The following is a 20,231-nucleotide window of genomic DNA, read 5'->3' as shown; positions in this document are numbered from 1 at the left end:
TGTGTGACTTGTCTTTGAAAGAGCTGTTACATGCTCATGTTCATTTATAATAGCTATTCTAGCCTATTCGGAGGTGATACTCATCAATCATATTTGGGTACTTTAGAAAAATATTTGCCTTTTCTTTTTTATAACTAGCTTCTAAACTACGGTATATATATATCCAGATTGTCAGAGTGTGTTATCTGCTTCGCTCTCTGTAAAAAAAAAAAAAATACACATTATCAGCTAGAAGAGAAGAAAGAGAGGACTCAGTAGAAAAATGTGGACCACACCGTGTAATGCATTGGGTAACATGTCAGTATCCATTTATTTTCCACGGAGTGCCACCACAGTGGAAACTATGATTCAGGCCGGCATCACACACAACGTATTTAACCCCTTCAAGACCCAGCCTATTTTGACCTTAAAGACCTTGCCGTTTTTTGCAATTCTGACCAGTGTCCCTTTATGAGGTAATAACTCAGGAACGCTTCAACGGATCCTAGCGGTTCTGAGATTGTTTTTTCGTGACATATTGGGCTTCATGTTAGTGGTAAATTTAGGTCAATAAATTCTGCATTTATTTGTGATAAACACGGAAATTTGGCAAAAATTTTGAAAATTTCGCAATTTTCACATTTTGAATTTTTATTCTGTTAAACCAGAGAGATATGTGACACAAAATAGTTAATAAATAACATTTCCCACATGTTTACTTTACATCAGCACAATTTTGGAAACAAAATTTTTTTTTGTTAGGAAGTTATAAGGGTTAAAATTCGACCAGCGATTTGTCATTTTTACAACGAAATTTACAAAACCATTTTTTTTAGGGACCACCTCACATTTGAAGTCAGTTTGAGGGGTCTATATGGCTGAAAATACCCAAAAGTGACACCATTCTAAAAACTGCACCCCTCAAGGTACTCAAAACCACATTCAAGAAGTTTATTAACCCTTCAGGTGCTTCACAGCAGCAGAAGCAACATGGAAGGAAAAAATGAACATTTAACTTTTTAGTCACAAAAATTATCTTTTAGCAACAATTTTTTTATTTTCCCAATGGTAAAAGGAGAAACTGAACCACGAACGTTGTTGTCCAATTTGTCCTGAGTACGCTGATACCTCATATGTGGGGGTAAACCACTGTTTTGGCGCACGGCAGGGCTTGGAAGGGAAGGAGCGCCATTTGACTTTTTGAATCAAAAATTGGCTCCACTCTTTAGCGGACACCATGTCACGTTTGGAGAGCCCCCGTGTGCCTAAAAATTGGAGCTCCCCCACAAGTGACCCCATTTTGGAAACTAGACGCCCCAAGGAACTTATCTAGATGCATAGTGAGCACTTTGAACCCCCAGGTGCTTCACAAATTGATCCGTAAAAATGAAAAAGTACTTTTTTTTCACAAAAAAATTATTTTCGCCTCAATTTTTTCATTTTCACATGGGCAACAGGATAAAATGGATCCTAAAATGTGTTGGGCAATTTCTCCTGAGTACACCAATACCTCACATGTGGAGGTAAACCACTGTTTGGGCACATGGTAAGGCTCTGAAGGGAAGGAGCGCCATTTGACTTTTTGAATGAAAAATTATTTCCATCGTTAGCGGACACCATGTCGCGTTTGGATAGCTCCTGTGTGCCTAAACATTGGCGCTCCCCCACAAGTGACCCCATTTTGGAAACTAGACCCCCCAAGGAACTAATTTAGATGCCTAGTGAGCACTTTAAACCCTCAGGTGCTTCACAAATTGATCTGTAAAAATGAAAAAGTAATTTTTTTTCACAAAAAAATTCTTTTCGCCTCAATTTTCTCATTTTCACATGGGCAGTAGGATAAAATGGATCATAAAATTTGTTGGGCAATTTCTCCCGAGTACGCCGATACCTCATATGTGGGGGTAAACCACTGTTTGGGCACTCAGCAGGGCTCGGAAGAGAAGGCGTGCCATTTGACTTTTTGAATGGAAAATTAGCTCCAATTGTTAGCGGACACCATGTCGCGTTTGGAGAGCCCCTGTGTGCCTAAACATTGGAGCTCCCCCACAAGTGACCCCATTTTGGAAACTAGACCCCCCAAGGAACTTATCTAGATGCATATTGAGAACTTTAAACCCCCAGGTGCTTCACAGAAGTTTATAACGCAGAGCCATGAAAATAAAAAATAATTTTTCTTTCCTCAAAAATGATTTTTTAGCCTGGAATTTCCTATTTTGCCAAGGATAATAGGAGAAATTGGACCCCAAATATTGTTGTCCAGTTTGTCCTGAGTACGCTGATACCCCATATGTGGGGGTAAACCACTGTTTGGGCGCACGGCAGGGCTCGGAAGGGATGGCACGCCATTTGGCTTTTTAAATGGAAAATTAGCTCCAATCATTAGCGGACACCATGTCACGTTTGGAGAGCCCCTGTGTGCCTAAACATTGGAGATCCCCCAGAAATGACACCATTTTAGAAACTAGACCCCCAAAGGAACTAATCTAGATGTGTGGTGAGGACTTTGAACCCCCAAGTGCTTCACAGAAGTTTATAACGCAGAGCCATGAAAATAAAAAAAAAAATTATTTTCTCAAAAATGATCTTTTAGCCTGCAATTTTTTATGTTCCCAAGGGTAACAGGAGAAATTTGACCCCAAAAGTTGTTGTCCAGTTTCTCCTGAGTACGCTGATACCCCATATGTGGGGGTAAATCACTGTTTGGGCACATGCCGGGGCTCGGAAGTGAAGTAGTGACGTTTTGAAATGCAGACTTTGATGGAATGCTCTGTGGGCGTCACGTTGCATTTGCAGAGCCCCTGATGTGGCTAAACAGTAGAAACCCCCCACAAGTGACCCCATTTTGGAAACTAGACCCCCAAAGGAACTTATCTAGATGTGTGGTGAGCACTTTGAACCCCCAAGTGCTTCATAGAAGTTTATAATGCAGAGCCGTGAAAATAATAAATACGTTTTCTTTCCTCAAAAATAATTATTTAGCCCAGAATTTTTTAATTTTCCCAAGGGTAACAGGAGAAATTTGACCCCAATATTTGTTGTTCAGTTTCTCCTGAGTACGGTGATACCCCATATGTGGGGGTAAACTACTGTTTGGGCACATGCCGGGGCTTGGAATTGAAGTAGTGACGTTTTGAAATGCAGACTTTGATGGAATGCTCTGCGGGCGTCACGTTGCGTTTGCAGAGCCCCTGATGTGCCTAAACAGTAGAAACCCCCCACAAGTGACCCCATTTTGGAAACTAGACCCTGAAAGGAACTTATCTAGATGTGTGGTGAGCACTTTGAACCCCCAAGTGCTTCATAGAAGTTTATAATGCAGAGCCGTGAAAATAATAAATACGTTTTCTTTCCTCAAAAATAATTATTTAGCCCAGAATTTTTTATTTTCCCAAGGGTTACAGGAGAAATTGGACCCCAAAAGTTGTTGTCCAGTTTCTCCTGAGTACGCTGATACCCCATATGTGGGGGTAAACCACTGTTTGGGCACACGTCGGGGCTCAGAAGGGAAGTAGTGACTTTTGAAATGCAGACTTTGATGGAATGGTCTGCGGGTGTCACGTTGCGTTTGCAGAGCCCCTGGTGTGCCTAAACAGTAGAAACCCCCCACAAGTGACCCCATTTTAGAAACTAGACCCCCCAAGGAACTTATCTAGATATGTGGTGAGCACTTTGAACCCCCAAGTGCTTCACAGACGTTTACAACGCAGAGCCGTGAAAATAAAAAATCATTTTTCTTTCCTCAAAAATTATGTTTTAGCAAGCATTTTTTTAGATTCACAAGGGTAACAGGAGAAATTGGACCCCAGAAATTGTTGCGCAGTTTGTCCTGAGTATGCTGGTACCCCATATGTGGGGGTAAACCACTGTTTGGGCACACGTCAGGGCTCGGAAGTGAGGGAGCACCATTTGACTTTTTGAATACGAGATTGGCTGGAATCAATGGTGGCGCCATGTTGCGTTTGGAGACCCCTGATGTGCCTAAACAGTGGTAACCCCTCAATTCTACCTCCAACACTAACCCCAACACACCCCTAACCCTAATCCCAACTGTAGCCATAATCCTAATCACAACCCTAACCCCAACACACCCCTAACCACAACACTAACCCCAACACACCCCTAACCCTAACCACAACCCTAATTCCAACCCTAACCCTAAGGCTATGTGCCCACGTTGCGGATTCGTGTGAGATATTTCCGCACCATTTTTGAAAAATCTGCGGGTAAAAGGCACTGTGTTTTACCTGCGGATTTTCCGTGGATTTCCAGTGTTTTTTGTGCGGATTTCACCTGCGGATTCCTATTGAGGAACAGGTGTAAAACGCTGCGGAATCCGCACAAAGAATTGACATGCTGCGGAAAATACAACGCAGCGTTCCCGCGCGGTATTTTCCGCACCATGGGCACAGCGGATTTGGTTTTTCATATGTTTACATGGTACTGTAAACCTGATGGAACACTGCTGCGAATCCGCAGCCAAATCCGCACCGTGTGCACATAGCCTAATTCTAAAGGTATGTGCACACGCTGCGGAAAACGCTGCGGATCCGCAGCAGTTTCCCATGAGTTTACAGTTCAATGTAAACCTATGGGAAACAAAAATCGCTGTACACATGCTGCGGAAAAACTGCACGGAAACGCAGCGGTTTACATTCCGCAGCATGTCACTTCTTTCTGCGGATTCTGCAGCGGTTTTACAACTGCTCCAATAGAAAATCGCAATTGTAAAACCGCAGTGAAATGCGCAGAAAAAAACGCGGTAAATCCGCCATAAATCCGCAGCGGTTTAGCACTGCGGATTTATCAAATCCGCAGCGGAAAAATCCGCAGAGGACCAGAATACGTGTGCACATTCCTAACCCTAACCCTAGCCCTAACCCTACCCCTAGCCCTACCCCTAACCCTACCCCTACCCCTAACCCTACCCCTAACCCTATTCTAACAGTGGAAAAAAAAAAATTTCTTTATTTTTTTTATTGTCCCTACCTATGGGGGTGACAAAGGGGGGGGGGGGTCATTTATTATTTTTTTTATTTTGATCACTGAGATATAATCTATCTCAGTGATCAAAATGCACTTTGGAACGAATCTGCCGGCCGGCAGATTCGGCGGGCGCACTGCGCATGCGCCCGCCATTTTGGAAGATGGCGGCGCCCGGGAGAAGACGGACGGGACCACCGCTGGATCGGTAAGTATGATAGGGTGGGGGGGGACCATGGGGGGGGGGGGGATCGGAGCACGGGGGGGGGAATCGGAGCGCGGGAGGGGTGGAACGGAGCGCGGGGGGCGTGGAACGGAGCACGGGGGGGCTGGAATGGAGCACGGGGGTGTGGAACGGAGCACGGGGGGGGTGGATCGGAGTGCAGGGGGGGTGATTGGAGCACGGGGGGGGTGATTGGAGCACGGGGGGAGCGGGCACGAGCACGGGGGGGAGCGGAGCACTGGACGGAGGGGAGCCGGAGCAGTGTACCGGCCAGATCGGGGGGGTGGGGGGGGGGGCGATCGGAGGGGTGGGGTGGGGGCACACTAGTATTTCCAGCCATGGCCGATGATATTGCAGCATCGGCCATGGCTGGATTGTAATATTTCACCCGTTATAATGGGTGAAATATTACAAATCGCTCTGATTGGCAGTTTCACTTTCAACAGCCAATCAGAGCGATCGTAGCCACGAGGGGGTGAAGCCACCCCCCCTGGGCTAAACTACCACTCCCCCTGTCCCTGCAGATCGGGTGAAATGGGAGTTAACCCTTTCACCCGATCTGCAGGGACGCGATCTTTCCATGACGCCGCATAGGCGTCATGGGTCGGAATGGCACCGACTTTCATGACGCCTACGTGGCGTCATGGGTCGGGAAGGGGTTAAAAAAAAAAAAAAAAAAAAAAAAAAAAAAAGGGTCGTACAAAGGTTTCCTGAACAGTGATCCGTATGTCATCCGTGTGCAATGCGAGGATGAGATTGTCTCGCATCTAAGCATCCGTGTGACATCCGTATGGCAAGATTTTCTTTCCGGCTTGCAAAATGGACATATAATGGATCTATGGGCTCAAATATTCGTGAAAACATATATACAGTCAGTGAGATATATTATATATATATATATATATATATATATATATATATATATATATATATATATATATATATATATATATATTATATATATAATTTTTTTTTTTTTTTTTTCATACAGAGCTAGATAGCAGTATAGTCAGTGTTATGATCAGGTGACCTTGGAGCAGCATGAAAACATTCACTGGAGTAGGTGGTAACTATACTGACCGCAAATCCTGATCTTAACACCGCAACTAGAAGTAGCCATGGGGTGTACCTAACAAACCCTAGACACCTCGTCACAGCCGGAGGACTAAATACCCCTATAGAGGGAAATAGGAATTCTACCTTGCCTCAGAGCAGAACCCCAAAGGATAGGCAGCCCCCCACAAATATTGGCTGTGAGTAGGAGAGGAAAGACACACAGGCAGAAAAACAGGATTTAGCACAAGAGGCCACTCTAGCTAAAATAGGAAAGGATAGGACAGAGTACTGTGCGGTCAGTATTAAAACCCTTCAAAAAATATCCACAGCACATTATACAAAAAATTCATCCATTTAACTAAAGACGTGGAACGTATATCTGCAACTCCAGAGACTCCTACACTCAGAGCAGGAATACAATCAAAAAACAAGCACACAGTTTGTGTGCCATAGAAAGAGAAACAGACACTTATCTTTGCTGAATTGGCAGCTAAGCAGGAGAAGCCAGACAGAGATCCAACACTTCCCAAGAAACATTGACAACTGGCAAGGACTAATGAGTCCTGCAAACCTAAATACCCCAGTCAGAATTGCAATCAGCAGATACACCTGTCCAGGACTGCAGCCCAGGGACAACTGCATTACCACCTACAACCACCGGAGGGAGCCCAAAAGCAAAATTCACAACAAGCCAGTAATTCATTTGTCAGCTTTTGCTAAATCATTACAGAACCCGACAGGATACGAGACATGGTTTACATACAGTAAACCATTTCATATCCGTTAGATTTTTATATGTCCCTCACTAATAATGTTAGTAGTGTGTGTGTGTGTGTGTGTGTGTGTGTGTGTGTGTGTGTGTGTGTGTGTGTGTGTGTGTGTGTGTAAAATTTTGGAGTTGTAAGTATTTTGGCAGTTACGCTCTTAGGCTGCGGTCACACTAGCAGTCTTTGGTCAGTATTTTACATCATTATTTGTAAGCCAAAACCAGGAGTGCAACAATTAGGCCGGCTTCACACTCAGCGTATGAAAATACGGTCCGTATATTACGGCCGTAATACGCTGAAATGTCCCGAAAATAGTGGTCCGTAGCTCCTCCGTAGGCAGGGTGTGTCAGCGTTTTTTGCGCATGGCATCCTCCGTATGTAATCCGTATGGCATCCGTACTGCGTGGTTTTCTCGCAGGCTTGCAAAACCAACATACCGCTATAGAAATGATCCATGTATCCCAAAAAGAAAAAAAAAAAATATATTATATATATATATATATATATATATATATATATATATATATATATATATATATATATATATATATATATATATATATATATATATATATATAATCAGTAGACACATATATGTATACTAGATTGTGGCCCGATTCTAACGCATCGGGTATTCTAGAATATGCATGTCCCCGTAGTATATGGACAATGATGATTCCAGAATTCGCGGCAGACTGTGCCCGTCGCTGATTGTTCGAGGCAACCTATGACATCATCGTCGCCATGGCAACCATTATGACATCTATGTCGATACTGTGCCCGTCGCTGAATCAGAAACGTGAGATGTCTACGTCCTTTATGACATCATCGTGGCTGTGCCCGTTGCTGATTGGTCGAGGCCTGGCGGCCTCGACCAATCAGAGAGCCGGGATTTCCAGGACAGACAGACAGACAGACAGACAGACAGACAGACAGACAGACGGAAAAACCCTTAGGCAATTATATATATATATAGATATATATATTACTATTTTTTCCAGCGCTATACAGCTTGAAAGCCAGTAATTCAATTACCGGCTTTTTCTTTCTCCTTCCTAAAACCCGACATGATTTGAGACATGGTTTACATACAGTAAACCATGTCTTCTCTCCATTTTTTTTGCAGATTCCACACTACTAATGTCAGTAGAGTGTATCTGCAAAATTTGGCCGTTCTAGCTCTTAAAATAAAGGGTTAAATGGCGGAAAAAATTGGCGTGGGCTCCCGCGCAATTTTCTCCGCCAGAGTAGTAAAGCCAGTGACTGAGGGCAGATATTAATAGCTTGGAGAGGGTCCATGGTTATTGGCCCCCCCGGCTAAAAATATCTGCCCCCAGCCACCCCAGAAAAGGCACATCTGGAAGATGCGCCTATTCTGGCACTTGGCCACTCTCTTCCCATTCCCGTGTAGCGGTGGGATATGGGGTAATGAAGGGGTTAATGCCACCTTGCTATTGTAAGGTGACATTAAGCCTAATTAATAATGGAGAGGCGTCAATTATGACACCTATCCATTATTAATCCAATTGTAGTAAAGGGTTAACTAAAACACAAACACATTATTTAAAATTATTTTAATGAAATAAAAACAATGGTTGTTGGAGTATTTTATTCTACGCCCAATCCAGTCACTGAAGACCCTCGTTCTGTGAAAGAAAAAAACATAATAAACCAACAATATACTTACCCTCCGCAGATCTGCAACATCCAACGATGTAAATCCTTCTGAAGGGGTTAAAACATTTTGCAGCAAGGAGCTTTGCTAATGCAATGCTACTCCTCGCTGCAAAACCCCGGGGAATGAGTCTAAATATAGATCAATGAGCTATATTTAGCTTCATTTGCGGTGAGGCGCCCTCTGCTGGATGTTCATAGATCGTGGGAACTTTCCTAGAAAGCCTGGGAGCCTGGGTTTGTGTTTTATTTAACCCTTTACTACAATTGGATTAATAATGGATAGGTGTCATAATTGACGCCTCTCCATTATTAATTAGGCTTAATGTCACCTTACAATAGCAAGGTGGCATTAACCCTTCATTACCCCATATCCCACCGCTACACGGGAATGGGAAGAGAGTGGCCAAGTGCCAGAATAGGCGCATCTTCCAGATGTGCCTTTTCTGGGGTGGCTGGGGGCAGATATTTGTAGCCAGGGGGGGGCCAATAACCGTGGACCCTCTCCAGGCTATTAATATCTGCCCTCAGTCACTGGCTTTACTACTCTGGCGGAGAAAATTGCGCGGGAGCCCACGCCAATTTTTTCCGCCATTTAACCCTTTATTTTAAGAGCTAGAACGGCCAAATTTTGCAGATACACACTACTGACATTAGTAGTGTGGAATCTGCAAAAAAAAATGGAGAGAAGACATGGTTTACTGTATGTAAACCATGTCTCAAATCATGTCGGGTTTTAGGAAGGTGAAAGAAAAAGCCGGTAATTGAATTACCGGCTTTCAAGCTGTATAGCACTGGAATAAATATTAATATATATACATATATGTGTCTCACTGACATATATATATATATACCTATTCTATGTGTACACATTTATTCTACCTATTCTACTGTAAGCTGTCAGTGTGATTTTACTGTACACCGCACTGAATTGCCGGCTTTTCTCTCTAACAGCGCTGCGTATTTCTCGCAACTCACACTGCTTGTTCGTGTGTAATCCGTATTTTTCACGCTTCCATAGACTTTCATTGGCGTATTTCTTGCGCAGTACGGTGACAAACGCAGCATGCTGCGATTTTGTACGGCCGTAGAAAGCCGTATAATACTGATCAGTAAAATACGGCAGATAGGAGCAGAGGCATAGAGAATAATTGTGCCGTATTTTTTGCGAGTTTTACGGACGTAGTTTCTGCGCTCTTACGTCCGTAAAACTCGCAAGTGTGAAGCCGGCCTTAGAGGAAAAAGTATAATGGAAACATGTGCACCACTTCTGTATTTATCACACACTCCTGGTTTTGGCTTACAAATACTGATGTAAAATACTGACCAAATACTGCTAGTGTGACGGCAGCCTCAATCAAATGAATTTGTCTGGCAGAAACCTTCCTCATTATGCTTTTATCTGCATGAACTATGTCTGTGCTCTGTTTCAGTCACAAATCTCTTCACAGTATGATGATCACTATTAAGTTTTCGTGAAATATCTAATGTTTTCATACCTTGTCCAAGGCATTGCACTCTATCGCTTTTCAGCAGCAGAGAGATCCATTTTATTTCCCATATTGCTTGAAACCTGTTGCCTGCTTAATAATGTGGAACATCATTTTTAAAGGGACTCTGCCACCTGAATTTGGCAGGCTATGTAAATGCCCTGTGTCCGGTCCGATGGGCGGTGTTTCCTCTTCTTTCATTCATCCCTTCCTTTCCCGCTTTCCGCAATATTTTCTTGAATTTGGGTAGGTTTCCTCCGTAGTTCACGCGTTCGCAACGCAATCTTGCCTTGCGCTAGCGCAGTATGCTTTGCCCAACTGCGGACAAAGCCGAAAAGCATTACTGCGTATGCGCTGGTGCACTATGTCCCAGAACACAGCGAAATACTACCGGGACACAGTGCGCCAGCGCATGCACAGTAATGCTTTTCGGCTTTGCCCGCAGTTGGGCAAAGCATACTGCACGTGCACAAGGCAAGATTGCATTGCACACGCGTGAACTACGGAGGAAACCTACTCAAATTCAAGAAAATATTCCGGACAGCGGGAAAGGAAGGGGTGAATGAAAGAAGAGGAAACACCAGCCATTGGACCGGACACAGGGCCTTTACATAGCCCGCCAAATTCAGGTGACAGAGTCCCTTTAACCCCTTCAAGTCGCGGCCCTTTTTCATGTTTTCGTTTTTCACTTCCCTCCTTCCCTGAGCCATAACTTTTTTATTTTTCCGTCAATATGGTCATGTGAGGGCTTATTTTTTGCGGGACAAGTTGTACTTTTGAACGACACCATTGGTTTTACCATGTCGTGTACTAGAAAACGGGAAAAAAATTCTAAGTGCGGTGAAATTGCAAAAAAAGTGCAATCCCACACTTGTTTTTTGTTTGGCTTTTTTGCTAGGTTCACTAAATGCTAAAACTGACCTGCCATTATGATTCTCTAGGTCATTACGAGTTCATAGACACCTAACATGTCTAGTTTATTGTTTATCCAAGTGGTGAAAAAAAATTCCAAACTTTGCTTAAAAAGAAAAAAAAAAAAAAAAAAGTGCCATTTTCCGATACCCGTAGTGTCTCCATTTTTTGTGATCTGGGGTCGGGTGAGGGCTTATTTTTTGCGTGCCGAGCTGATGTTTTTAATGATACCATTTTTGTGCAGATACGTTCTTTTGATCACCCGTTATTGCATTTTAATGCAATGTCGCGGCGACCAAAAAAACGTAATTCTGGCGTTTCGGATTTTTTTCTCGCTACGCCGTTTAGCGATCAGGTTAATGCTTTTTTTTAATTGATAGATCGGGCGATTCTGAACGCAGCGATACCAAATATGTGTATGTTTGATTTTTTTGTTATTGTTTTATTTAGCATGGGGCGAAAGGGGGGTGATTTAAACCTTTATATTTTTTTCATATTTTTAAAAACATTTTTTTTTTTTTTTTTTTACTTGTGCCATGCTTCAATAGCCTCCTTGGGAGGCTAGAAGCTGGCATAGCCTGATCGGCTCTGCTACATAGCAGCGATCATCATCGCTGTTATGTAGCAGAAATGCAGGTGTGCCTGTGAGCGCCGACCACAGGGGGGCGCTCACAGCAGGCCTGCATCAGTAACCATAGAGGTCTCAAGGACCTCTATGGTTACCTTCCTGATGCATCGCCGACCCCCGATCATGTGACAGGGGTCGGCAATGACGTCATTTCCGGCCGCCGGGCCGGATGCGGTAGTTAAATGCCGCTGTCTGTGTTTGACAGCGGCATTTAACAGGTTAATAGCGATTTCATCCGCCGCTATTGCGCGCACATGTCAGCTGTACAAAACAGCTGACATGTCGCGACTTTGATGCGGGCTCACCGCCGGAGCCCACATCAAAGTGGGATTCACGGCATGCGCTGTACATGTACGGCGCATGTCGTGAAAGGGTTAAGTAGTTTTCCATTAATTAGAATCACCTGGAAAACTGATTATCACGTGTTTAAGATGGATTCCAGTGATCCATTGAGCCCTGAGACACAATACCATCCACGAGTTTATTTGAAAAACAAAACAATTAAATCTTTATGACACTTAAAACCAATTTGCATAATAATTTGGAACACAGTGTATGCATGTGTATACACATACACAGTATACACACACACACACACACACACACACTATGTGAAGACATTTGTTATATCTATTCCACTTTAGACAGACCAACTTCAAACCAGAATACCTATTAATCTATAATACCTCGATCCCAGTGGTAAAGGAAGCTGTAGTAGCAATGGAAACTCTCAAATACAAGACTGCAACCAGAGAATAAAGAGAGTACAAAAATCCAAAGATAAAAATACAAGAATTTAATTTACATAAAATTAGACAAAAATTGGATGATATACAGTGGCTTTGCATAGGATCTTTTTTTTGTGGGGGGCGGGGAGGTTTGCGAATCCATAGACTTGAATGGGCGAGTCTCATCCGACACAGAAGAAACTGGTGAATGCTGCAATTTTTTCACCTACAGACTTGGTCCATGAATAAAATTGCTCACTTGCACTGCCCCAATAAATAATATTGGTCTGAGTGCTGTCTGTAAGCTGTCCGTTTTATCACAGACAGCACTTGGACTGAAAATACAGTCATGTGAATTTGGCCTTAAAGTTGGCCTTTTTGTAGCAGGTAGTACTCTGCTGTATAGAACAATACAACACTCTTTATTTCATTAGCACAAAGAATGAGATGCATTTTAATAATGGAACCAGTGCTTAGGTCTTTGTACGATTAAAAAGATATCCCATTTCTAGGGATCTGATGTACCATTGCAACTAAATCATGCTATGTTCCATATGCCAATAAGATTGTATAATACATTGGGGGCACTTTATGAGCCGAGTCCTTCTTTAGCTTTTCCTGCCTGATACACTATCCTATTCCTGACTGACATCTCTCTTCATTGTACAGTCACCCTTCTGGCCATTGGAAATCTTGTGAATCCTTTGTCACTGCTTGGGTATATAGTATATTCCTATGTGATGCGAAATCTTACTGCGCATGGGCAAACCCAAAGAGTAACGGTAGATGCACAAGATTTCACACAGATGGAGCGGGAAAGTTCGGTAGTAATCCGCTCTGACGCATAAAGAGGACAAAGCCTCAATGTCAAAGGCAGCTGATATTGCGGTAAATATGGAAAGCAGCAGAAGGATTAGGGTATGTGCACACTTGTTCTCGAGGACTGCGGATATTTCCGCTGCGTTTTTTTCCTGCGGATTTATCGCGGTTTCTACTGCGGCTTTACACCTGCAGTTTTCTATTGGAGCAGATGGAAAACCGCAGCGGAATCCGCACAAAGAATTGACATGCTGCGGAAAATAAACCGCTGCATTTCCCCACGGTTTTTTCCGCAGCATGTGCACTGCGGATTTCGTTTCCCATAGGTTAACATGGTACTGTAAACTCATGGGAAACCGCTGCGGATCCGCAGCTGTGGAAATGCTGCGGATCCGCAGCAAAATCCGCAGCGTGTGCACATACCCTTAAAGGGATTGTCTGGGCAAAAAAAAAAAAGTTCCCCATGGTCTTTGAGCCATAAAAAAATAAATAAATAACAAACCAAGTGATACTCACCTTCTCGCATCCACCTAGATTCAGTGCAGGCCGCTTCCAGGTCTGCTTTTACAAAGGAAGAGGAGATGTCACTGTTCGGGACTTGATAAACAACTGATACCAGCTGTTCAAGTTATCTGACTGCTTAAAGGGGTTGTCTGGTCTAAACTGATAAGTTTTCAGCCACTCTGTGACTGCAGACTTCTGAATGCCCCCAGCACACGCACTGTGCTCTAAGAGGATTTGCCGGGTTCTGAGTCACTGGACTGGCTAGTGGACGTGGTCTCGATCAATACAAGTGTTTATTGGGTTAGGCCATGCCCACTAGACAGCTTCTGCCAGAGAGTATGCATATTGCTTAAAACATCGCCGTTCCTGGCTCAGAAACCGGCAAATCCTGGTGGGATTCAAAAGTCTGAAATCACAGAGTTAGCAATTTAGACCACACAACCCCTTTAAGCCAAACATGGAGTACAGTGGTCCTACTCCTGGTGCTACAGTGACGTCTCTTGTTCCCAAGTCAGTGCAAGACTATGGGTTCATACCCACTTGCTAGAAAAAAAAAAAAACGGTCCATAATCTGAATCGAAAAAATTGGATGCAAACTATGCAATTGTCATGTGATTGACATGCGAGTTCAATGCAATTTTTAATCGCACCATCCGTTTAACATCCGTATGCAATGCGTTTTTTTTTCTCTGCAACTATTTTTTTTTTTACAATCATTTACAGAAACATTTACAGTGTTCTATGCCACAGAATGGTAAGGCATCTGTAAAAAAACGGACGGAAAATGGATGATCCGTATTCCGTCCGTTTTTTTTCCCGCACCCATTGAATTGCATTGGCGAGACTCGCAGCATGCTGCGATTTTCTCAGTCTGATTTCGACTGAGAAAAAAAAAAAAAAAAAAAATCGCACATGAGATGTCACCTATTGAATAACATTGGTCCGAGTGCAATCCGATTTTTGTTATTGGATTGCACTCGTCCGTTTTGCCCGCAAGTGAGTATGAGCCCTAAGAAGCAGCCTGTGATGGATCCAGGTGGGTGCTGGTAGGCGAGTGTAACTTAATTTTTAAAATTTTTATGGCTGAAAGCCCTGAGAAAACATTTTTGCCCAAACAACCACTTTAATTTTTTTATTTGCTTTCATGGGGAGAAATAATAAGTTTGTTAGCGGATGTTAGGGCCCGGCACATATGGAATATTTCAATAACTATGGACTACATTTAGAAAACAGAATCCCATGGCTACGTTCCCATAATGAACTTTTGGTGCATTTTAATGCTGTGTATTTTTGCTGCATCAAAAAATGCAGCGTCTTACAACTCCAGCAAAGTGGATGGTATTTATAGGAATGTCATCTGTACTGTGAGTCTCTCTAATGCGTGCATCACATCCACAGCATGTCAATTTCTCTTGTGGGTACGCTGCGTTTCCTGTGTGTATTTTCCCCACAGACTTGCATTAGATTTGGAAAATCCACTGGTTAAAAATACACATGTTTCTAGTGTTTTCTGTGATGGAAACGCAGGTAATCTGCACTTATGTCAATAAAGGTTTGTCAAAGTTAAATAACAGGAAGTATCCAAAACAAAAGTAGCTTTATTTAAAGCATGACACACCAAAAAGAGACAAAAACTACAGAGTCAAAAACACAATAAGAATGCATGTAAAAAAAAACAAAAAAAACAAGAGTAACCCAATTTTAAATGGGTGCAGAAATTCTACAGAGTCAAAAACACGCTGTGAGAACGCAACCCAGCACACTGGAGAGAAAAGCAGATACCGTAATAAGGCACCGTTAGGCTATGTGCACACGTTGCGGATTAGGGTGCAGAATTTTCCGCACAAAATCCGCATCTCTTGGCAGAAACCGCAGGTGTGGATTTGATGTGGATTTTCTGCGTATTTTATCACTGCGGATTTCTATAATGGAGGGGTGCAGAAACGCTGCAGTTCCGCACAAAAGAAGTGACATGCACTTCTTTTCAATCCGCAGCGGATTTTTCCGCACAGCTTTTTTTTCCCTATTGATTTACATTGTACTGTAAATCACTGTGCGGAACTGCAGCGTTTCTGCGCGGAAAAATCCGCTGTGGATCCGCACAAATTCCGCATTGTGTGCACACAGCCTTTACAGCGCCTGTGACATGATGGCAATATATCGATGTCGCACGTTATCAGTATTCAGAGATTTGCACTAATGACACCATTATAATATTTACAATGTACACAATACAAGCAATTTCCTTTGTTTAGAAAACAATCACTTTAACCCTTCAGACGTCTGCAAACAAAAAGCAACAACACATGACAGGCTAGACATGCCAGAGAAGAGGCTAGCAATGGTCATCTTACAGGAGTGTCCTCACCTGCATTATAGAAGCGATCGAGCACGGTGGTCTCCCCAAAGTCTAGCTTGCCAAACTGCAGGGTCTCCAGTCTTGCCCCCTGACTCTCGCACGCCTCCTGCAGGCTGTGTAGGGCAGCACTCTCACAGGCCTGCAGTCCTGAAGTGCCCTCATTGATGACGTAGACCACAGTTATACTGCGGCTGCTGGTGGCGGGGGTCCCGGCTGAGGTGAAGCCTTTGGCACAGCGACCTGAAGCACTTCCCCCGCCAGTGGCATGGACGTAGTCTTCATGCCAGAAGCTGCCAGCTGCAGGGAGCCTGCTGCCCGGACCGGGGGCTGCTGCTGCTGCCTGCAGTCTGGCACCGGGCTTGTCTTCATACTTACAGCCCCCCGGCTGGGGCGGCGGGGACACGGGCACCGAGAATGTGATGCCTTCACTGCTGTCACTCATGTCTCCCCTCAGCGCAGAAAGTATCCGGAGGAAGGAGAAGTGCAAGTTCCCCTAGTTGTGTCTGCGAAAGCTTCCTCTCCCAGCGCAGCAAAGGAGCCTGAGGTGAAGGGACAGTCCAAGCTGTGCAGGCTTCTTCGGCAGGCTGAGCCCCCTGCAGTCCGCCCTGCTCTGTCACCCCAGCTCAGAGTCCCCCCCCCAGCTCAGTCACCCCAGCTCAGAGTCCCCGCAGCTCAGAGTCCGCCCTGCTCTGTCACCCCAGCTCAGAGTCCCCCCCAGCTCAGTCCCCCCCTGCTCAGAGTCCCCCCAGCTCAGAGTCCGCCCTGCTCTGTCACCCCAGCTCAGCGTCCCCCCAGCTCAGTCACCCCAGCTCAGAGTCCCCGCAGGCAGCTCCTCATGCTGTGCTTCTTCTCCCCACAGACCGTGCTGTACCTGCCCAGAGACTACACCCTCAGTCAGTCACCAGCAGCCTGTTGCTAGATTGGAGACTCGAGTGTTGTGTCGCCCCTGCCCTGCTGCCTGCACGTTATATGACTGCCCACTGGGCGGGATACTACACACGTTACCTCACTAGACACAGAAGTTCCTCATTGTGCTCAGACAGCACACGGGGTATAGTCTGACTCTGCCCTATAACTGACAGAAGAGACGGTTAGCTCACACTGGTGTATAAATCGGACGAGTGCAATCCAATAAAAAATCAGAATCAGGCCGGGGTCACACTACAGCGTAATACAGACGAGCGCTAAACAATAAAAAATCGCATAGCACTCGGACCAGGTCTGCCACTAGGAATTTCGGGGTCCCCCTTAAGACTGCCCAGGCTCCAGCCTCGCCTCCACCCCTCGTACCATCCACTGTCCCACTGCCCTCTCTTGGAAAACTACTTCTGCACCACATCTGTTGTGGATTCTGTTTTTGGGCTCCCTCTGGTGGTTACAGATGGTACTGGGTGACTTGTGTTCTCTGCGGTCTCTGGTGTCCACCTGTTCTATCAGGATATGGGAGTTTCCTATTTAACCTGGCTTTCTTGTCATTTCCTCGCTGGCGATCAATGTAATCAGTGTGTCTTGTTACCTCTGCTTCCCGCTTCTGTAATCTTCAGGACAAGCTAAGTTTTTGATTTTCCTGTTCCACGTTTTGCTTTATTTTTGTTTTAGTCCAGCTTGCAGTTATGTGATTCCTTGTTGCTGGTTGCTCTAGTGGGCTGATATTACTCCTCATGTTCCATGAGTTGGCACATGAGTTCATGTAATTTCAGGATGGTTTTTTGTAGGGTTTTTCGCTGACCACGTAGTTCACTTTTGTATCCTCTGCTATCTAGTTTTAGCGGGCCTCATTTTGCTGAATCTGTTTTCATTACTACGTATGTGCTTTCCTCTCATTTCACCGTCATTACATGTGGGGGGCTGCTATTTCTCTGGGGTGTTTCTCTGGAGGCAAGAGAGGTCTTTGTTTCTTCTAATAGGGGAAGCTAGTCCTTCGGCTGGCGTGAGACGTCTAGAATCATCGTAGGCACGTTCCCCGGCTACTGCTAGTGTTGTGAATTAGGTTCAGGATCGCGGTCAGCTCAGTTTCCATCACCCTAGAGCTTGTTCTGTTTTTTGTGTGCTTGTCCTTTTGTGATCCCCTGCCATTGGGATCATGACACACATCCTCACCAATCACAGATTTAGGCTATGCAGGGCCGCCATCAGGGCATTACAGGCATCACTGCCGTATGGGGCCCGGTGATGAGGAGCAAAAAGGGGGGCCCGAGCGAGCACGCTGGCAGCCGGTCCGGTCCGCGCTCTGCTCGGGCCCCCCCTGACATTTTTATTGCGGCTGCGGCTGCAGTGCCACTCTGCTGTGCCTGCTGTCCCTAAAAGTGCCTTGTACCTTTAAGGCGGCCGGGCCCGCGGTGCATCATGGGCCCGCCCGCCGCAAGTTAGTGACGTCACACGCTGCCCTGCTCCACTTCCTCATTCCGGGACCAGAGCAGAGCAGCGTGCGGCGCCGCGGTGTGACACCACGTGGTCCGTGGACGGCGGAGGGAGCAGAGAAGAGGCAGCGTGGGACCACCGGACGACGAGGGACCCGGCCGGCGGACGAGAAAGGCAGGCGGCTGCAGCGGGGGACCGGCAGAGGAGAGGGCAGAGGCAAGCGCCGGCCCGGCGGCAGCGGGCCCGGGGCCAGAAGAGGCAAGCACCGGCGGGCGGCGGCAGCGGGGGACCGGCAGAGGAGAGGGCAGAGGAAAGCGCCGGCCCGGCGGCAGCGGGCCCGGGGCCAGAAGAGGCAAGCACCGGCGGGCGGCGGCAGCGGGGGACCGGCGGGCGGCGGAGGACCAGTCAGACGGCAGAGGAGAAGAGGCAGGCGGGGGAGGGGGCAGTAAAGCTGGACAGGGGGGGGGGGGCAGAAAGCTGGACACAGGGGGGGGGCAGAAAGCTGGACACGGGGGGGGGGGGGGGGGGCAGAAAGCTGGACACGGGGGGGGGCAGAAAGCTGGACACGGGGGGAGGGGGGGGGCAGAATGCTGGGGGGGGGGGGCAGAAAGCTGGACACGGGGGGGGGGGCAGAATGCTGGACACGGGGGGGGGGGGGCAGAATGCTGGACACGGGGGGGGGGGGGGCAGAAAGCTGGACACGGGGGGGGGGGGCAGAGTGCTGGACAGGGATGGGGTAGAGTGCTGGGCAGATTGCTGGACAGAGATGGGGCAGGATTGGACACAGGTGGGGCAGAGTGCTGGGCAGAGTGCTGGACAGAGATGGGGCAGAGTGCTGGACAGAGATGGGGCAGGATTGGACACAGATGGGGCAGAGTGCTGGGCAGAGTGCTGGGCAGAGATGGGGCAGAGTGCTGGGCAGAGATGGGGCAGAGTGCTGGACAGAGATGGGGCAGGATTGGACACAGGTGGGGCAGAGTGCTGGGCAGAGATGGGGCAGAGTGCTGGACAGAGATGGGGCAGAGTGCTGGACAGAGATGGGGCAGAGTGCTGGACAGAGATGGGGCAGAGTGCTGGACAGAGATGGGGCAGAGTGCTGGGCAGAGATGGGGCAGAGTGCTGGGCAGAGATGGGGCAGAGTGCTGGGCAGAGATGGGGCAGAGTGCTGGGCAGAGATGGGGCAGAGTGCTGGGCAGAGATGGGGCAGAGTGCTGGGCAGAGATGGGGCAGAGTGCTGGGCAGAGATGGGGCAGAGTGCTGGGCAGAGATGGGGCAGAGTGCTGGGCAGAGATGGGGCAGGATTGGACACAGGTGGGGCAGAGTGCTGGGGCAGAGTGCTGGGCAGAGATGGGGCAGAGTGCTGGGCAGAGATGGGGCAGAGTGCTGGGCAGAGATGGGGCAGAGTGCTGGACAGAGATGGGGCAGGATTGGGCAGAGATGGGGCAGAGTGCTGGACAGAGATGGGGCAGAGTGCTGGACAGAGATGGGGCAGGATTGGACACAGATGGGGCAGAGTGCTGGGCAGAGATGGGGCAGAGTGCTGGGCAGAGATGGGGCAGAGTGCTGGGCAGAGTGCTGGGCAGAGATGGGGCAGAGTGCTGGACAGAGATGGAGCAGAGTGCTGGACAGAGATGGGGCAGGATTGGACACAGATGGGGCAGAGTGCTGGAAAGAGATGGGCAGGATTGGACAGAGATGGGGCAGAGTGCTGGACAGAGATGGGGCAGAGTGCTGGACAGAGATGGGGC

The 20,231-nt window shown here is 46.6% G+C and overlaps 1 protein-coding gene across 2 annotated transcripts in view; it reads right to left on the bottom strand.

Annotated features, from left to right (window-relative positions):
• Positions 1 to 17,061, bottom strand: part of MAP3K5 (mitogen-activated protein kinase kinase kinase 5) — a 295,259-nt gene extending 278,198 nt beyond the window's left edge. Inside the window, exon 1 of one of the 2 annotated variants that reach the window (XM_069725964.1) lies at positions 16,132 to 17,061. In XM_069725964.1, the coding sequence (XP_069582065.1) occupies positions 16,132 to 16,564 (433 nt within the window). In that variant the 5' untranslated portion in view covers positions 16,565 to 17,061. The remainder of the gene's footprint in view (positions 1 to 16,131) is intronic. The other variant, XM_069725965.1, reaches the window with a different exon arrangement.
• Positions 17,062 to 20,231: the final 3,170 nt, after the last annotated feature.

This window comes from Ranitomeya imitator, chromosome 5, assembly GCF_032444005.1.
Source record: "Ranitomeya imitator isolate aRanImi1 chromosome 5, aRanImi1.pri, whole genome shotgun sequence".
Lineage (NCBI taxonomy): Eukaryota > Metazoa > Chordata > Amphibia > Anura > Dendrobatidae > Ranitomeya > Ranitomeya imitator.
Note: the sequence above shows the minus strand (reverse complement) of the source record. Positions and strands in the feature narration are given on the sequence as shown.